The 21180-nt window shown below is 47.5% G+C and overlaps 1 protein-coding gene across 9 annotated transcripts in view; it reads right to left on the reverse strand.

The window, feature by feature from the left end:
* RALGDS (ral guanine nucleotide dissociation stimulator) overlaps positions 1–21180 on the reverse strand; it is a 103877-nt gene that overhangs the window by 48532 nt on the left and 34165 nt on the right. For 3 of the 9 annotated variants that reach the window (XM_069747607.1, XM_069747605.1, XM_069747601.1), the window contains exon 1: positions 2563–2669. The exons of 5 other annotated variants lie outside the window; for them this stretch is intronic. In XM_069747607.1, the coding sequence (XP_069603708.1) occupies positions 2563–2568 (6 nt within the window). In that variant the 5' untranslated portion in view covers positions 2569–2669. Of the gene's footprint in view, positions 1–2562; positions 2670–19564; positions 19729–21180 lie in introns of those variants that run through there. One more of the 9 variants, XM_069747595.1, reaches the window with a different exon arrangement.

Below are 21180 nucleotides of genomic sequence, written 5' to 3' on the forward strand. Positions count from 1 at the left end.
GATGCCAAGGTTATACCAGCTGTATATGTATAACTACATACAGCGGATACCAGGTTATACCAGCTGTACATGTATAACTACATACAGCAGATACCCAGGTTATACCAGCTGTATTTGTATAACTACATACAGGGGTTACCCAGGTTATACCAGCTGTATATGTATAACTACATACAGGGGATACCCAGGTTATACCAGCTGTATATGTATAAATATATACAGATATCGAGAAAGGTCCACATATGGGCAATTAAATTACACAGGATTTTCAATTATTTGCTGTGCTGCCTTCATTTTTGGGATATAACTATATACCTGAGATGCCCAGGTTATTCCAGCTGTACATGTATAATTATATACAGGAGATACCCAGGTTCTACAAGCTGTACATGTATAATAATATTTAGAAGATACCCAGGTTATACCAGCTGTACATATAGAATTATATACAGAAGATACCCAGGTTCTACGAACTGTACATATATTATTATAGACAGGAGATGCCAAGGTTATACCAGCTGTACATGTATAATTATATACAGGAGATACCCAGGTTCTACCAGCTGTACATGTATAATAATATTTAGAAGATACCCAGGTTATACCAGCTGTACATATAGAATTATATACAGAAGATACCCAGGTTCTACCAACTGTACATATATTATTATATACAGGAGATGGCCAGGTTATACCAGCTGTACATATATAATTATATACAGGAGATGGCCAGGTTATACCAGCTGTACATGTATAATTACCGTATATACAGGAGATGGCCAGGTTATACCAGCTGTACATGTATAATTATATTTAGAAGATACCCAGGTTATACCAGCTGTACATATAAAATTATATACAGGAGATGTCCAGGTTATACCAGCTGTACATGTATAATTATATTTAGAAGATACCCAGGTTATACCAGCTGTACATATAAAATTATATACAGAAGATGCCCAGGTTATACCAGTTGTACATATATAATTATCTACAGAAGGTGCCCAGGTTATACCAGCTGTACATATATAATTATCTACAGAAGGTGCCCAGGTTATACCAGCTGTACATATATAATTATCTACAGAAGGTGCCCAGGTTATACCAGCTGTACATATATAATTATCTACAGAAGGTGCCCAGGTTATACCATCTGTACATGTATAATTATATACAGAGAAGAGGATACCTATGTTTTACCAGCCTGCAGCAGACCACTATACACCAGTAAGGCCTCTTTCACACTTCAGTTATTTGGCGTCAGTCTAAAACCGCCATTTTCCTCAAATAACGGATCCGTCATTTTTTTTGACGGATCCGTTATTTTCCCATAGACTTGCATTAGTGACGGATTGTGACGGATGGTCGTCCGTTCCATCCGCCATGCGACGGATCCGTCGACATTTGGCGGACGTTTTCTGAAAATAGACGGACATTGGAACGTTTTTTTGTCAACGCCGAAATGGCGGATCGCGACGGATCCGTCGCGTCCGCCATTCCATAGAATGGGCGCCTATGGGCGACGGATCCGCCGCAACCGTTTTTTCGGCGGATCCGTCGCCCCAATCCGTTTTTTCAATTGCGCATGCTCCAAAAAGTAGATACTTCTCCCAGACAACTCCCAAGTAACGGATCCGTCAAAAAAACGGATCCGTTAGAACCGTTTTCGCAACAATTGTGACGGATCCGTCAATCCGTAACTATGTCGGTAGTGACTGACGCCAAAAGACTGAAGTGTGAAAGAGGCCTTAGCAGTGTTTTCTGGGCGGTGGATGTCACCTGTCGGTGCTTCCAGGAAGGAGATCCTGGTAAACCCATTACATGTGGACTCTTGTCTGGGGCGCATAAATAGCTACAGACACTAAATCTGGGGGTACCCTACAAAAGGAGGACCCAGAGGAAAGTCATAAGGGGGCTTCCCATGTGGTGTGGACCTTTAACTGGCCCTGGCTCCAACAGCTCCTCCCTCGAAGATTGGCCTAGACAAAAGGGTGCAGAATAAAAATGACCCCAACACCCCCCCTAACACGCCAAGACAGATGACTTATGTACTAAACGATCCAATTCAAGTCACATATCCAATTCTGGCTCCAGCGACCCCATGACAACCCTTCCTGTCATGTGCTTTTGCAATTCAGTATTATTTTCACAGTACTGGACAGGCAGAGCTGTCATGGGGACACTGAAGCAGATTAGATGCAAGTGTCACTCACCTTCATCAATCCACAGAAGCCCTTTACACCATTCTGGATTGCCTCCAGTTCGGGGACCGGGAAGAAGAGGGAAGAGACCACCCATGGCAGCATTGGCGACATCGCTTTTTAATTTTGGCCCCTGATTTATGGAAACATCCTAGCCCTATTTTGTTTTTTTGTATCCCCCACCGAAGTACATGCACTGTTGGAAAAAGTAAGTGCCCCCCCCCAACTTCTGCAGAGTGACAGCGGCAGATGCAAGTATTCTTCCGGCAGCTGCGGAGCAGAACTCCTAACTCAGGCCCAGTCCCCCTTCCCTGCATTGACAGATAGTGATGGAGAAGACGCAGAGACACACAGGCCTTGCCTTCATGAGAAGCTGATCTTCACCAGCGGACCCCAGGATTTTGCTCCTTTCTGCAGCGAGATCATCCCCAAATCCCCCTCAGATCCTCCACAGCTGCCTGTGAGGAGAGGAGGTCCCCCTTGGCAGAGAGAGGTCTACACCCACGCCAGAGCAAGGAGAACCAGAGAAAAACTTAACCCGCTCTTTGGTATTCTCTGTAACTTTCCTTTAACTTATCGACTGCTGGAGTGTTCCTCTGACTATCCTATATACATGCAGACTGGACCTGGCCGGGTGTGCATGTGGCTCAGTGGGGAAAAGCCGCTGCCAGGGGTGGGCATATTGGAATCCGATATGCCTGCCCATTACTAGTTTTCCTCACCCACATTTGCTCTCACGAAAGTCAGGACACCTCCATACACATCAGACTGTTGTGTCATGGTGCCATGAAGCAAATCTTGGGAGGTACAATGTGTTGGACCAGGTGAGGGTCATGTGTGGGGATCCCCAGAATCTGCACTCTACAATGAGCCATGAGAAGGGCTCGTCTTCCTGCACAGAGCCGTCCCTATCCCTCTGCACCACAAGGGTTATCTTCTGATAATGACCCAGCTGCTGCGCCAAACACACACCTGTCACTGAGTCTACCTGCGCTCTGCAGCGCCACCTGCTGGAAGCAAAGTAAACACACCTGTCACTGAGTCTACCTGCGCTCTGCAGCGCCACCTGCTGGAAGCAAAGTAAACACACCTGTCACTGAGTCTACCTGAGCTCTGCAGCGCCACCTGCTGGAAGCAAAGTAAACACACCTGTCACTGAGTCTACCTGAGCTCTGCAGCGCCACCTGCTGGAAGCAAAGTAAACACACCTGTCACTGAGTCTACCTGAGCTCTGCAGCGCCACCTGCTGGAAGCAAAGTAAACACACACCTGTCACTGAGTCTACCTGAGCTCTGCAGCGCCACCTGCTGGAAGCAAAGTAAACACACACCTGTCACTGAGTCTACCTGAGCTCTGCAGCGCCACCTGCTGGAAGCAAAGTAAACACACACCTGTCACTGAGTCTACCTGAGCTCTGCAGCGCCACCTGCTGGAAGCAAAGTAAACACACACCTGTCACTGCTTCTAACTGAGCTCTGCAGCGCCACCTGCTGGAAGCAAAGTAAACACACACCTGTCTGTATCACCGAGCTCACGGCCTTTTCTTACAGACTTTCCCAATATTGGGTCAGATTTGATATTGTCAAAGTGCCGTGAAAAAAACGTGGGACATTTTGGCAAGATTTGCGGAATCTAATTTTGCATCACAACCCAAACCACAGCCAAACCAGGACTATACAAATTGGGTTGGTCCAACACTGGCACCAAATTAGAAGTATTACAAAGGCAAAAAGTGTCTAAAGATGCGCCAACTGTATCACCAGCATAAGCCAAATAAAGCGGGCTGTACACATTAGGGGGCGATGTCTTAAAGGGACATACACTTCCAAATATCGCAGACGATTGGATTGAGTACAGGCAGAAGAGAATTTGCGGATTCCCTGAAAACAGATCTAATCTCACCCAACCACAGAAACACGTAACCTTGTGTCTATTACACAGCGTCGTTCGGGTTCTCTGAAATCAGAAGAATAGAGATTGTCATAATGGTTACATGCAAGGTCACGTCTACATAAAAATAACCTCATCTGTACCAGACAGCAACACTTGCACACACTGGGAAGAGAGAAACACAAAAGACATCTATATGTCACCCAGATGGAACCATGGCAACCAAAATGAAAACCTCCATTCTTTACACTGCAGGCTGCAGCCACAGAACTGGATTGTGGCACATTAGGTGATGACCCTGGATATGTCCTGAGCAAACATCTCTACACAAGCCTATAAAACCTTCCTGCTGGTCCGGCCTCCATGCTTCACACTGCAGCACTATGGGGACAGGGACGTGCGGGCTTCGTGTCCTGCATGAAAGGGGATATAATGGAATGGGAGGCACTACAGAGGTGCCCGGGGGCGAGATACCAGAGCTGCAGCCTGCTCCTGGGGTCCTTCCACCCTTGTCCTTCTGTCCTCGCAGAGCAGCTGTCACAATGTGTCATTTATCACTCCCGCCACATTCTCTCCTCGCACAGGACATGTGAATGGTTTGTTCATAGCAAAGGTGTTACAGTACAAGACCAGATGATAGCGCCATATATACAATATACCGCATGTGTGAGAATACTGACATATAGTAACCGTCAGGAAGACTGTCCGGGTCGCGATAGAAGGGGCCAGATAATTCTCTGTGGATAGTCGGATACGGCTGATAACAGGGAGCAGTAAATCGTACTGCGGGATCCTGCAGCTAAGGTGATGTTACAGCCAAGATCTCTGGCAGCCTCCATATTCCAGACCTCCCCCCCATGCCCTCCTCCAGAACCCTCTGTGCCTTCCCTCCTCCAGATCCCTCTGTTCCCTCCTCCAGACCCCTCCTTCAGAACCCTCTGTCCCCTCCTCCACACCCCCCTGTGCCCTCGAGAACCCTGTACCCTCCTCCAGACCCCTCCTTCACAACCCTCTGTGCCCTCCTCCAGACTCCTCTGTCCCCTCCTCCAGAACCCTCTGTGCACACCTCCAGACCCCTCTGTGCCCTCCTCCAGACCCCTCTGTGCCCTCCTCCAGACTCCTCTGTCCCCTCCTCCAGACTCTTCTGTCCCCTCCTCCAAACTCATCTGTCCCCTCCTCCAGACCCTTCTGTGCCCTCCTCCAGATGCCTGTGACCTCCTTCAGAACCCTCTGTCCCCCCTCAAGACTCCTCTGTGCCCTCCCTCCTCTAGACGCCTCTCCGCCCTCCTTCAGAACCCACTGTGCCCTCCTCCAGACCCCTCTGTGCCCTCCTCCAGACCCCTCTGTGCCCTCCTCCAGACCCCTCTGTGCCCTCCTCCAGACCCCTCTGTGCCCTCCTCCAGACCCCTCTGTGCCCTCCTCCAGACCCCTCTGTGCACACCTCCAGACCCCTCTGTGCCCTCCTCCAGACCCAGACTCCTCTGTCCCCTTCTCCAGAACCCTCTGTGCCCACCTCCAGATGCCTGTGACATCCTTCAGAACCCTCTGTCCCCCTCAAGACTCCTCTGTGCCCTCCCTCCTCTAGACGCCTCTCCGCCCTCCTTCAGAACCCTCTGTGCCCTCCTCCAGACCCCTCTGTGCCCTCCTCCAGACCCCTCTGTGCCCTCCTCCAGACTCCTCTTTGCCCTCCTCCAGACCCCTCTGTGCACACCTCCAGACCCAGACTCCTCTGTCCCCTTCTCCAGAACCCTCTGTGCCCACCTCCAGATGCCTGTGACATCCTTCAGAACCCTCTGTCCCCCCTCAAGACTCCTCTGTGCCTTCCCTCCTCTAGACGCCTCTCCGCCCTCCTTCAGAACCCACTGTGCCCTCCTCCAGACCCCTCTGTGCCCTCCTCCAGACCCCTCTGTGCCCTCCTCCAGAACCCACTGTGCCCTCCTCCAGAACCCTCTGTGCCCTCCTCCAGAACCCTCTGTGCCCTCCTCCAGAACCCTCTGTGCCCTCCTCCAGACTCCTCTTTGCCCTCCTCCAGACCCCTCTGTGCACACCTCCAGACCCCTCTGTGCACACCTCCAGACCCAGACTCCTCTGTCCCCTTCTCCAGAACCCTCTGTGCCCACCTCCAGATGCCTGTGATATCCTTCAGAACCCTCTGTCCCCCCTCAAGACTCCTCTGTGCCCTCCCTCCTCTAGACGCCTCTCCGCCCTCCTTCAGAACCCACTGTGCCCTCCTCCAGACCCCTCTGTCCTTTCCTCAAGTCTCTTCAGCAAAATAGCGGGCAAGTTGACAAAGAAAGCATGTTAAAATCCAACATGCCCAATCCATTTTTTACTAACATCTGTCAACAGATTATAGTATTAACACCCCCTCCTCCTCACCAAAAAAATCTGACTGGTGCCCCCAAAATCATCCTGTCCCGCCAATATTCCCCTATGTATTGGCTCCATAAGTGTCTCGCTAGATTGAAATAAAAGAGAGCAAGAGAGAGAGGGCAGAACACAAGCACCTGCAATGTGGCTGATAACAGGACGCAGACCCCTATCTATGAGCACCTGCAATGCCAATGGACAGTGACTGATTATGGGGGTCCTATGGCCAAATCCCCCCAATGTCAGCTGTACATAGGCCGGCCATGCCTATCCAATACACGACAGTACTAAGTGTGTGTGTTCTACAGCAATGGATTCTGCTGAGTGGCACCTGCTCGGGTTTCGTACAGACTTCATATTGTTGCAGTTTTGCAAGAACTGAAAATGACAAGTGACAGAGTTCTCGGCCGAGCAGCGCTGAGTACACAATTGTTCATAGGACAGTGGGCACAGGAGCCACCATTGTGCTGGGATGTGTGCTGCGGATTCTGGTTTTTGCTGGCAGGGCGGGGGATGGGGGGCACAGGACAGAACAATACAGCCCTGTTTTGTGTTGGCCACAGCCTGGCACATGAACAGTATAGTCATCCTGTGACCAGACAATCCCAAGCTTTATCCTCCCCTGCTGCCAGAACAATCCAAAAAAGAGAGAAATAACCTGACAGCGATCACTCAGGGCAACTGTGTCTCATCACAGATCCGAGGACAGAAAGCGTCACACAAGACTAGAATACATGGGTACTAGGGCAAGTGTCCGCCAATCCAGGACCGCACTACCCCACAAAGCCTATATACTATATATATATATATATATATATATATATATATATATATATATATATATATATATATATATATATATTGTATGAGCTCTGCATTGTTATGTAAGGATAGAAACGGAATGTACAGTGGTATAAAACTATAAAACTAATTCTATAGAGGAAACATTTTCTGTGCTGCCTAGACATCATATCATAAGACCCTGCACAGAAAGGCAGGCTAATACCTCTCACAACTTTACAGGGGTCCAAGAAAGTACAAGACTATAACTTCTATACTGCCCCTTATGTACAGGAATATGCAGTGGCTTGTGAAAGTATTCACGGCCCCTTGGCCTTTTACCCATTTTGCTACATTACAACCTGTGTGTAAATATTTTTGGAATCTGATTTGTGTGTGAGGCATCAGCACTAAATAGTCTAAGTTGGCGAAGAGAGAAAAATACAGGCATAAAGTACATTTATGGGATCGAATAATTAGAAATTGGCATGTGCATATGTGTTCACCCCTTTTTTGTTATGAAGCCCCTAAGTGTCACATGTGCACTTTACCATTTCTGAAAGGCCACAGAGGCTGCAACATTACTAAGCAAGAGGCCTCACTAACCAAACAATATGAAGACCAAGGGGATCTCCAAGCAAGTCAGGGACAGAGTTGTTGAGAAGTGTCCTAGTCAGGGTTGGGTTATAAAAAGATATTCCAATCTCTGATCCCCCGGAGCACCATCAAATCCATTATCAAATGGAAAGAACATGGTACCACAACAAACCTGCCAAGAGAGGGATGCCCACCAAAACTCAGCCTGAGCAAGAAGGGTATTAATAAGAGACAAGCGGTGGACTCCGCGCCGGCGAGCACGGCTGCTCCAAGGCATTATCCCATAATCACTGGCAGCGAGGCCTATATCTACTGCGAATATATACACTTTTCAGCTGATAAACGGATTTATGCATATCTGTGGCACTTTAACCATACGTAACTGAGGAACTTTTGCTGTATATACTACAATAAAAAAAAATTCCTGCATCATACACTTAAGTTGAGTGCTGGGTTTTCTAATATTTATTAATCAGCGAGGCAGCACAAGACCAAAGGTAACCCTGAAGGAGTTCCCAAGCAGAGACTGGAATATCTGTCCATATGACCACGATAAGTCGTACACTACATAGAAGTGGCCTTTATGGAAGAGTGGCAGAAAAAAACCTTTACTTACACACAAAAATTGTAACGCTCATTTTGAGTTTGCCAAAGGACATGTGGGAGACTCCCCAAATGTATGGAGAAAGGTGCCGCGGTCAGATGAAACCAAAATTGAACATTTTGGCCATCAACACTATATCTGGCACCAAACCACCACAACTTGTCACCCCAAGGACACTATCCCCACAGTGAAAGATGGTGGTGGCAGCATCATGCTGTAGGGATGTTTTTCAGGCAGCAGGGACAGGGAAAATGGTCCAAGTCAAGGGGAAGATGGTTGGTGCAAAATACAACTACTATAACACTGCCCCTAGGTGCAAGAATAAAACTACTATAATACTGCTCATATGTACAAGAATATAACTGCTATAATACTGCCTCCTATGTACAAGAATATAACTACTATAATACTGCCCCCTATGTACAAGAATATATAACTACTATAACACTGCCCCTATGTACAAGGATATAACTACTATAATACTGCTCCTATGTACAAGGATATAACTACTATAATACTGCCCCCTATGTACAAGAATATAACTACTATAATACTGCCCCCTATGTACAAGAATATAACTACTATAATACTGCCCCCATGTACAAGATTATAACTACTATAATACTGCTCCTATGTACAAGGATATAACCACTATAATACTACCCCCTATGTACAAGAATATAACTACTATAATACTGTCCCCTATGTACAAGAATATAACTACTATAATACTGCCCCCTATGTACAAGAATATAACTACTATAATACTGCCCTTATGTACAAGAATATAAATACTATAATACTGCCCCCTATGTACAAGAATATAACTACTATAACACTGCCCCTATGTACAAGGATATAACTACTATAATACTGCCCCCTATGTACAAGAATATAACTACTATAATACTGCCCCCTATGTACAAGAATATAACTACTATAATACTGCCCCCATGTACAAGATTATAACTACTATAATACTGCTCCTATGTACAAGGATATAACCACTATAATACTACCCCCTATGTACATGAATATAACTACTATAATACTGTCCCCTATGTACAAGAATATAACTACTATAATACTGCCCCCTATGTACTAGAATATAACTACTATAACACTGCCCCTATGTACAAGGATATAACTACTATAATACTGCCCCCTATGTACAAGAATATAACTACTATAATACTGCCCCCTATGTACAAGAATATAACTACTATAATACTGCTCCTATGTACAAGAATATAACTACTATAATACTGCCCTTATGTACAAGAATATAAATACTATAATACTGCCCCCTATGTACAAGAATATAACTACTATAACACTGCCCCTATGTACAAGGATATAACTACTATAATACTGCCCCCTATGTACAAGAATATAACTACTATAATACTGCCCCCTATGTACAAGAATATAACTACTATAATACTGCTCCTATGTACAAGAATATGGCTGCCGCGACCAATCAGCGACGGGTACAGTCCGATTAGTCCCTCCCCTACTCCCCTGCACTCGCTACCCGGCGCCCGCTCCGTAATCCCCTCCACTCACCGCTCACACAGGGTTAATGGGAGCGGTAACGGCCCGCGGTGTAACGCACTCCGTTACTACTGCTATTAACCCTGTGTGTCCCCAACTATTTACTATTGATGCTGCCTATGCAGCATCAATAGTAAAATGTCATGTTAAATAAAAAAAAAAAAAACTGCTATACTCACCCTCTGCCGCCTTTCCCGCTCCTCACCACGCTCCCGGGACCGCTCCATTGCAAGCGGCAGCTTCCGGTCCCAGGGCTGGTGAGCGACAAGGACCTGCCGTGACGTCACGGTCATGTGACCACGACGTCATCATAGGTCCTGCTCACACCAGCCCTGGGACCGGAAGCTGCCGCTTGCAATGGAGCGATCCTGGGAGCGTCGCGAGGAGCGGCAAAGGCGGCAGGTGGTGAGTATAGCAGGACTTCCAACGGGCCTTCGGAAGGTGAGTATATGCTTATTTTTTTTTTTTTTAAGTCTCTATAGTACGTGGCTCTGTGCTGGGCAATATACTACGTGACTGGGCAATATACTATGTGGCTCTGCTATATACTATGTGGCTGGGCAATATACTACGTGACAGGGCAATATACCGTACTACGTGGCTCTGCAATATACCGTACTACGTGGCTCTGCTATATACTACGTAGCTGGACAATATACTACGTCACTGGCCAATATACTACGTGGCTGGGCAATATACTACGTGACTGGGCAATATACCGTACTACGTGGCTCTGCTATATACTACGTGGCTGGACAATATACTACGTGGCTGGGCAATATACTATGTGGCTGGGCAATATACTACGTGGCTGGACAATATACTACGTGGCTGGGCAATATACTATGTGGCTGGGCAATATAAGTACCTTTATACTATTGTGGTGACCCCAGCTTCGCAATATCACAAAAAACTTCGCAAAAAACTCGAGTGCGGCTGTTTTTTACTTATTTGTGAATTTAACTGGGCAATATACTACGTGGCTGGGCAATATACTACGTGGCTGGGCAATATACTACGTGGCTGGGCAGTATACTACGTGGCTGGGCAGTATACTACGTGGCTCTGTGCTGTATACTACGTCGCTGCGCAATATACTACGTGGCTGGGCAATATACTATGTGGCTGTGCAATATACTACGTGACTGGGCAATATACTACGTGGCTGTGCAATATACTACGTCGCTGGGAAATATACTATGTCACTGGGCAATATACTATGTGACTGTGCAATATACTATGTGGCTGGGCAATATACTACGTGGCTGGGCAATATACTACGTGGCTCTGTGCTGTATACTACGTCGCTGTGCAATATACTACGTGGCTGGGCAATATACTATGTGGCTGGGCAATATACTATGTGGGCTGTGCAATATACTACGTGGACGTGCATATTCTGGAATACCCGATGCGTTAGAATCGGGCCACCATCTAGTAATTACTATAATACTGACCCTATGTACAAGAATATACTATAAGGGTATGTGTCCACGTTCAGGATTGCATCAGGATTTGGTCAGTATTTTACATCAGTATTTGTAAGCCAAAACCAGGAGTGGGTGATAGATGCAGAAGTGGTGCATATGTTTCTATTATACTTTTCCTCTAATTGTTCCACTCCTGGTTTTGGCTTACAAATACTGATGAAAAATCCTGACCAAATCCTGATGCAATCCTGAACGTGGACACATACCCTAATACTGCCCCCTGTGTACAAGAATATAACTACTATAGTACTGTATACATATGTAGCACTTTTCGATATGCACCAAGCACACAGGTCTGACATTTGGAGGACATGAGTGCGGTCTAATTTGTGGTATACTAGAGGGCTGTGAATATCTTTTGTTTTCTCCTTGTCAACATGTTATTTTCTCCATATCATGGGTTTGACCAGTCTAATTGAATTTCATATTTAGCTGAATAAGCTGATGATCACTGTGTCGCTGACGGCAGAGGATCACGCTGGGCCGGACGCCATGACGAGAGATTGCAAGAAAATGTGAACAACAACAGGAACGCGTTGGGTCATAACTTGGGGAATGACTCCTATTATATTTAGCTCAGAGAGCTGTGATCAGCTATTCGGTGAAAGTCTCGGGCAGAGAGTACCCCCCAAACATGGCGAGAAGTGTGAACTGGAAACTACGAAAGAGCGCAGAATAAAAAAAAGGAAAAACTGTAATCGCATCCTGCACCTCCTAATAGTGAAGGGACTTCCTAACTGATAACGGGTTCATCATATCCATCCTGGAAAACGGAAATCATAACGCCAATGTGAACCGAACCTTAGGCCAAGAAGACTTCTTTAGCATCTCACTGACATCAAGTAGAGATCTCCGCCGATTTTTAGTCTAGTTTTTCTCACTTAAATGACGTTTTTTTGTTTTGCGCCAAACTGTTCACATTGCGTCTATTTTAAAGTCTATTTACTACTTATCTATCTGGGCTTTTTTTTCTGTTCACCATTTTGAGCTTGTTTTTTGTTGTTTTTTTTTTGTAATACGGATATTTGTGGCAGATTCATTGCCAGCAACTATCTAAACCTTTGTTAAATGTTTGCCCAAAACGTCCTCTAGTCTTTATAGGAGTGATTTTTTTTCCTACGTCCGCAATGCTAGAGGGACAAAGAAGGTTTTAACAGGAATACGGGACTTTTTTTTACTGCTTGAAAAAAAAGGAGGCGTAAAATAAAAGGTTAAAAGTAAAAAAAATAAAGAGCATTTTTAGTTTTACATAAAAATTTATGAAATTAGTGTTTGACAAATTTGGCGCAATAGGAATGGCAACGAATAGGACACAAAAATAATGCAAAGAATTTTACAAAAAAAAACCTGTAAGTGATGAATCAGGGCTGATGTATATTAGAACGCTACCGATTTTTTTATATTGTAATTACAGGGGTATTTCAGTAAGAAGTTACCTCCTGACCACAGGATAGGAGATAACTTGTAGACCAGGGGATGGGATCCAACCACTGATCACCAGAATGGGGGGGCACAGGAACATGGGCACCTTTGCCCCATTTATTCTCTATGAGACTACCAGAGATTGTCAAGTACAGCGCTCCCAATGGAGAAGGAAAGTAGCAGAGGTGTGCATGCTCGACCACCACTCCAGTCAATTGGGGACCATTCTAGCGATCATCAGGGATCTTACCATTTTAGAAGTCCTGTAGAGAGGTGATGAATTAAGCTTAAAGGGTACTCCAGTAGGAATAAGTTACATAAACTGGGCTGTCCCTTTAAGCCCAGTCACTTCCACGAGGATCCACAAGCCCTGCTTCGGAGTGTAGCACACAGCCCTTTTTTCTTTATTAGGCACATTACTAAGTTCTGCCAACTGCTGAATTGGGGATGGATGACATCACCCCCTGTAAGTGAGCCCCCCGCCGTGCTGCTAGCAGCCCTGCATGGCATAGTGATGAGTCCTGACAAGAATGCCAATGAGCACAGATCTGCCATCACTTTCATGGCTCGTGCCTCACTGCCGGGAAGAAGCCGCCTCGGCTGCAGATAGTCCCTGGTTGTACCAGTCAGGCTATTAATACATAATGATTTCCACCATTGACCAGCTGACGGATCCGGACTCACTGCCGCAAACATCTCTGGACTAAAGTTTCCCAAAGACGTGCCGCTCATCTCAGGCACAACAATGGGATCAGGCGAGGTCTGCGAGATGGATCTATGGGGATCAGGAGTTCCAATGCAGCGGCGGTCGAGCATGAACCAATCAGCTCCATTTACAGGCTCCTGGCTGTGGAGGGGACAGGGGGATACGGCTACTCCATGATAAAGCCCCCATACACAATTGTTGGCTAAACAAATGTTCTGCGGGATCAGCCGACATAAGTTTAATGTGTATGGGATCTTAACTCCTCCTGGCTGGGATCTTGTGGTCGGGGGTTATGGAGGACCACGTTTTGACTGCCGCTCTTTCTCCCTGCGATCTTGCGGTTCAGGGGGACAACAGAGCATGTGCTCAACTGCTGCCCTATTCTATCACCTCCTGGCTGTTCTGACGAGCTATAGTCTTGCAGGCCAGGTGAAAACAGGGGCAGGGTCTTCCCTTCTGGTGATCACTGGGGTCCCTGCAATCCATATATCACCCATCTAGTGTTTAGGTATTTACTGATGGCTGCAGGCAATAATCTATGCCTCCGGTCTGTACCACAACATTGTTTGCTCAGATCAGAAGAGCATTCATGTTTTTTTCCCAATAGGATGATGGTAAGGAAGGATGGTTCCAGTGTGTTATATTGACTGCAGGACCTCAGGGGCGGGGCACAACAGGCCTTCTCTTATGCTCCGCCCCCCAGGAACCTGGACTCCTCAGATTGCTCTCCAGACAGCGGCTGCCTGCAATTTACAGCTCTGCCCATGACACCATTTCAGAAAGATCCAGGCCCGAGATATCCCCTGCATAATAGATATCTGCTGCTAACACAAACCAGCGTCCTGATGCTGGAATCATTTCCGGTAGTCTTCCCAGAATGGATGGCTTTATTCTTGGCAGGCTGGGCACAGACCGGCGAGCTGCTGCTCTCGCTGTTATCTGGTCCCTGTAGAATGAGTCGAGTCCAGTTACGATGGAAGAAAACAGATCTGTCAGTAAAAGCCTTCAGGAAGGATCGTCTACCATGACCCTAGGTCTTTCCTGGAAAGGGAAATCATGCGTGAATCCGGGACAATGAGCCATCACCTGTATTAGAGACAATATTTGCACATTCTGAAAAGAGTGAATCTCTGCCACGATGACATACAGAGAACAAGCCCTGCCACAGAGGAGCTGACGATCTAATGTCCTCGCCTAGACACCAGAGATAACATGCACTGTCTATGGAAAGGTAATGGAAAAAAAGTGTTACTTTTCACGGGGTGCGCCAAAAATTTGGAAATTTTATACATTAAAAAAAAACAAACTGGATAAACAGCGCCACTCCTGCCTAAGGGCATATTCGGGTACTGCAGTTCATCCTGATAAATGCAACGCGATCTCAGACGCCGCCTACAGACAGACCTTCCAGGATGCCTGCACCTAGCGCTGGACCATGCGGATTGCTTTACCACAGGGCATGTGATCAGAATTGCTCGCCAAAAGGCCGAGGGCGAACACCGAGACATCGCTAGTCGGTAAGGCGTTAAATACGCATGAAACGCTATTTCTAGTCTACATCGGAAAAAAAAAAAAATTACACAGCCTTTATGAAAAATGTCCTTCCGTTTCGTGTATGCAGCTGAGATGCAGACTTAAGCATTTCTATGTAACAGGGCCCAACAAAAAATCCTGGTCTTTCAGTCCTATATATCTTTCAGTCCCCAACCTGTAGGTCAGGGGACAAGTGGAGGTAATTGTGACTGCAAGATCAGGCTACTGTTACTACGGAGAAGCTTAGGTCTGCGTGGGCACTGCATGCACAAAACGGTAGGACATATTTAATGAAAACCAGTTGCATAATTGCTTCTATTTTCATTGTAGATGCATTGGAGCTATAAAAAATATGGTTGGAAGGTATACCTAGCTTGTCAGGGTGTGGAGGACCCACATCCATTTTAACCCACAATTATAAAGCAGAAATTCCTGGCTCTTCCCTGACCTGATGATAAACGGAGAGTGAGGAGCGGCTCCTCCGGCCACCAGCGCGGCTCTGAGCAATGGCTGCACCTTCTTAGTCGCTACAACTACAGTAAACTTTCCAACCAGAATCCCCCAAACATAAGGCACACTGACTTCTATATGGGTATTTAGAGGAAACATTGTTATTCCACTGGGTTCATGTAAATCGGAAGTGACATGTGACGCTACCGTATAAATCGCTGAGCCAACATTCCCAATAAAGCAACTCATCACTAGGACATTGCCCAGAAGAATGAAACCTGCAGCCCATGTCAGCAAAACCACAGGAAAACAAGGAACTGAGGCCGACCCCACGTAACCCTGGGCCCAGACCTAAACTTACTCATCGAGCGCTCCCCAGACAGTACCCTAATGCGGATTTAGAGAAAATGTGAACTCTAATCAGAATTTAGCTTGGTCTCAAATGAAAAATTCAGCTCCCTCATGTCTGACATCTATGGGGGGCTACAGTAGGTAAGTGTGTCATGGAGATCCCACCAAAATGCCATCAGGCCAGGGCTGCAGTGCGGAGCTTCTGGGGCAATATATGTACGAGGGTCCTGAGCATTCATGTATTGGTCCTATGTGGGAAAAAGACCCAGGTGTGAGCGCAATGTCTGCACCCCATCAGCTACTACATGAGGAGGTCACACACCCCCACCACACCATCACTCACCGATTACTACAGTATGGGGCAACAATCTAATGTGTACGGGCGCAATCCAACGGTTTCCCCTGATGTCAGATGTACCCAGAAAGGACATCATGGAAAAGAAGCGGCGGCATTGCTGGAGATTTAGGCTACTTTCACACTTGTGTTGTGTGACGTACGTCGCAATGCGTCGTTTTGGAGAAAAAACACATCCTGCAAATGTGCCCGCAGGATGCGTTTTTTCTCCACAGACTTGCCTTAGCGACGCATGGCCACACGTCGCATCCGTCTTGCGACGGATACGTCGTGTTTTGGCGGACCCTCGGCACAAAAAAACATTACTTGTATCTTTTTTTGTGCGTCGAGTCCGCCATTTTCGACCGCGCATGCGCGGCCGGAACTCCGCCTCCTCCTCCCCGGACATTACAATGGGGCAGCGGATGTGTTAAAAAACTGCATCCGCTGCCCCTGTTGTTCATTTCTTTCACAACGTGCGTCAGTACGTCGGGCCGACGCATGTCGACGGTCCCGTACCGACGCATGTCGACGGCCCCATACCGACGCAGGTGTGAAAGTAGACTAACATGCCTGATCCTCTGTTCTTAAGAAAGATAAGCTGCAGTCAAGGTTTTACTTATTCCTCTCTTACTGTTGTGAATACACTCACCTCTAGGAGAGACCTCTGACCACCAAAGAATGGCCCGACTGCTGAGAGGAGTCGACGGACCACCAAAGAATGGCCCGACTGCTGAGAGGAGTCGACGGACCACAAAAGAATGGCCCGACTGCTGAGAGGAGTCGACGGACCACCAAAGAATGGCCCAACCGTCAAGGGGAGATGAGTGACCACCAAATAATGGCTGAACTACAGAGGGTAGACGACTGACCGTTGAGCTTAGACGACTGGCCACCAAAGAATTGCTCGACCCCCAAGGGAGATAAGCTAGCACCAAAGGTGACTGACAGCCGCTTATTCTTTTCTGCCTATTAACACCACATCTGCTTGGTTCACATGTTCGGCTACGTTGCCACAATAAGTTTTTGGTGAGTTTGCGATGGTGCATATTTTTGAAATAATTGCAGATATCCTATCATACTTAATGGGTTCAGAAATGCTGCATAAAATCTACAACATCAAAAAAACACCAAACGTTCATTGTGGGAATGTAAGTTAAGGGGGCGCTCAGGAGGAATTGTTGTGCAGACCAAGCTGCTTGCCCCATGGATTGGCCCAATATGGCTGTCCACCATCAGATGGCAATGGAAGGTGAAGGCCAACACTACGTTCCTCTCTCCTGTAGAGATGGGGTGCGCAGCAGGAGCCCTACAGGTTACATTATTCTCCGCTCCTTTATATACATCAAGGAATGCCATCCACTTCTATCTACTTCTGGGCCCGGTCAGTAAAGGGTTAAGCAGGAATCTCAGTTCTTTGCAGAAAATGAGGTTTCACCAGTTCCCAAAAACAAAGATAGAATCACATCACGTTGTGCAGAGTCTCCTCCACAAAACCACCGCCGGATTGCACAACGGAGGGAGTGCTGATACATCAGAAGCGTCCGGACAGAAGAGGTCACATGACTGCCAGGAACCCGGCGGCCATGAATGAACCGGCTCAGCTAATTCACTCTTGTTTTCCCCTGGTCTTTGGGAACGCAACATGTAATTTCTGGGAACCAGAGGAGGCGCAGGAGTTTACGTACCTCACACGTCAGGGGTAAAAGATTACCAATTTCAAAAGAAATATCGCTTCCATTGAATAGAGATGAGTGAGGTTGGCACGGATAGAGTTTTCACAAACTTGTCATCCATTTTGAACCTACAGATGCTAATTCAGCCAATTGCAAAAGTAATCACGCCCTCATCCAATGTGTGTATTACACCATTTTTATATACACCACCCCCGCCACATCACCTACATTTTTGCACAGAAATTGTTGCATATGAACCATGGATGTAAAAACCGCTAATCATTTTGCAGACGTCCCATCCAAACCAAAATCACAGAGCATTAGGAAATTAAAGCAGCCACTAAAACCTCAGGGAGACGGCGTGAAGACACAGTGAAGTCTGCGCAAGGCCCAGTGCACAATTGTAATTGGTGGGGAGCAAGGGTGGTTTCCACAGATAGCTCACTTTCTTCAGGCATGGCATGGGCAACTGACCAGAATGAAAAGCCTCAAACTGGCCACACAGGGGGGACGTCTCCAAACCCTCCAGGCCGCAAAGGGGGGATGTCTACAACCCCTCCAGGCCACACAGGGGGGACGTCTCCAACCCCTCCAGGCCACACAGGGGGGGAAGTCTCCAACCCCTCCAGGCCACACAGGGGGGATGTCTCCAACCCATCCAGGCCACACAGGGGGGACGTCTCCAACCCATCCAGGCCACACAGGGGGGACGTCTCCAACCCCTGCAGGCCCCACAGGGGGGACGTCTCCAACCCCTGCAGGCCCCACAGGGGGGACGTCTCCAACCCCTGCAGGCCCCACAGGGGGGACGTCTCCAACCCCTGCAGGCCCCACAGGGGGGACGTCTCCAACCCCTGCAGGCCCCACAGGGGGGACGTCTCCAACCCCTGCAGGCCCCACAGGAGGGACGTCTCCAACCCCTGCAGGCCCCACAGGGGGGACGTCTCCAACCCCTCCAGGCCACACGGGGGGAAGGGGAGGTCTCCAACCCCTCCAGGTCACACAGGGGGGATGTCTCCAACCCATCCAGGCCACACAGGGGGGACGTCTCCAACCCCTGCAGGCCCCACAGGGGGGACGTCTCCAACCCCTGCAGGCCCCACAGGGGGGGAAGTCTCCAACCCATCCAGGCCACACAGGGGGGACGTCTCCAAACCCTCCAGGCCGCACAGGGGGGGACGTCTCCAACCCCTCCAGGCCGCAGAGGGGGAGATGTCTCCAACCCATCCAGGCCACACAGGGGGTACGTCTCCTACCCTTCCAGGCTGCACAGGGGGGATGTCTCCACCCCCACCTGGCCTTACAGGCAGGATGTCTCCAACACCTCCAGGCCGCACAGGGGGTATGTCTCGAACCCTTCCAGGCCGCACAGGGGATACGTCTCCACCCCCTCCAGGCCGCACAGGTTGGTTGTCTCCGGACCCTTCAGGCTGCACAGGGGAAACATCTCCGACCATTCTTGGTCCCTGGGTATGAGGCACATCTCTGACACTTCCACTGAGGATTGGCTTCTTAGTGGATCCCCCTGCTCCACTTTGTGTAACACAGCTCCATGCTGCAGGTCGGCACTATCCTCTATAACATGTGGGAATCAGCCATAACTTACCATGCTTGGTACCGGGACATGAAGGCAAAAGGTCTCCAAGATTTTGGCCAGGTAGCTAAGGTATAGGTTGTCTTTCCTCAGAGACGTGGGCTTCTCCGGAGGAGCAGGTCGCGCGTTCATACCTGGGCGCTGCTTTCTACCTGCTCCACTACAGAATAAATGCTGTGATTGTCAGGACTCGGAATTCCTCCGTCATCTTCTTCCTTGGGGTTATTTACTTACTGTTAGGAACGCCTACATAATGCCAGGTTAGCTGCTGGCACTGCCACACTGTACTCCAGGACCAATGAGTCAAAGAAGGTCTGACTCAAGTAGTAAGGGATGGGGGGATTTCTTGAAATATGTTTTATAAAGGGTTAATTAAAAGTTGTTAGCAAACACTAGTGAACCGGAAGGAGTCGGGCGGATAAGATTCAACTTTCCAATATACTGTGTGTTTCAATTCCTCATCAATTTCCAAGATCTCTGCTTGCTGCCAGTGAATAGATGTATTATTAGTAAGGTGTAAGGCAGAAAACCTGCACAGATCTGATACCTCTCACTGCTGATGATTTGTCACAATGTAGGATTGCAGTGATTCTCACAGATCAGTCTTGAGTCTAGACCAGATACGACTGTAACAAGCATTCAAATGTGAGAAGTATTAGGTGACATGGAGGAAACATTAACCTACATAGATAGGAAGCGTTACTGCAGACAAGTCTGAACGGCAGCATATTCTTGCATCACATGAAGCTGGACGACCATAGCTCTCTGCCAAGAAGGAAACTCCTTCATTAAATGCCCAGCGCTGATGCCAAGGGGCGTCATCCACCAGCTGGGATGTAATGTGCTCATGTTCCAGATCTGTAACTGGAGAGCACAGGACACTGGCTGTCCACTGGGTAAAGACCACCCAACACGTACATTACACAGAAGTATCTCACACCCGGCCAGAAGACCACCAGACCCTCCACAGACCACCAAGGTATTGTGACCAGAGCTTGCCACCTGGGTGCGATATCAGGGTCAAATGGTAATATAATCCATGCAATTCTTGTGTATTCACGCATGTATACCATGTTATATCCAGTAGTATAACCCAGAGTTGCACTCACTATTCTGCTGGTGCAGTCACTGTGTACATACATTACTGATCCTGTACTGATCCTGAGTTACATCCTGTATTATACTCCAGAGTTGCACTCACTATTCTGCTGGTGCAGTCACTGTGTACATACATTACATTACTTATCCTGTACTGATCCTTAGTTGCATCCTGTATTATACTCCAGAGTTGCACTCACTATTCTGCTGGTGCAGTCACTGTGTACATACATTACTTATCCTGTGTTACATCCTGTATTATACCCCAGAGCTGCACTCACAATTCTGCTGGTGCAGTCACTGTGTACATACATTACATTACTGATCCTGAGTTACATCCTGTATTATACTCCAGAGCTGCACTCACTATTCTGCTGGTGCAGTCACTGTGTACATACATTACATTACTGATCCTGAGACACACCGTGTATTATACTGCAGAGCTGAGCTCACTTATTTTTGGACTTAATACTGAGGCGAGTACAAGTAATGAAAAATACCCATGGTGATAAGTCAAGGTGTATCACAAA

This window comes from Ranitomeya imitator, chromosome 2 (genome assembly GCF_032444005.1).
Source record: "Ranitomeya imitator isolate aRanImi1 chromosome 2, aRanImi1.pri, whole genome shotgun sequence".
NCBI classification, from domain to species: domain Eukaryota; kingdom Metazoa; phylum Chordata; class Amphibia; order Anura; family Dendrobatidae; genus Ranitomeya; species Ranitomeya imitator.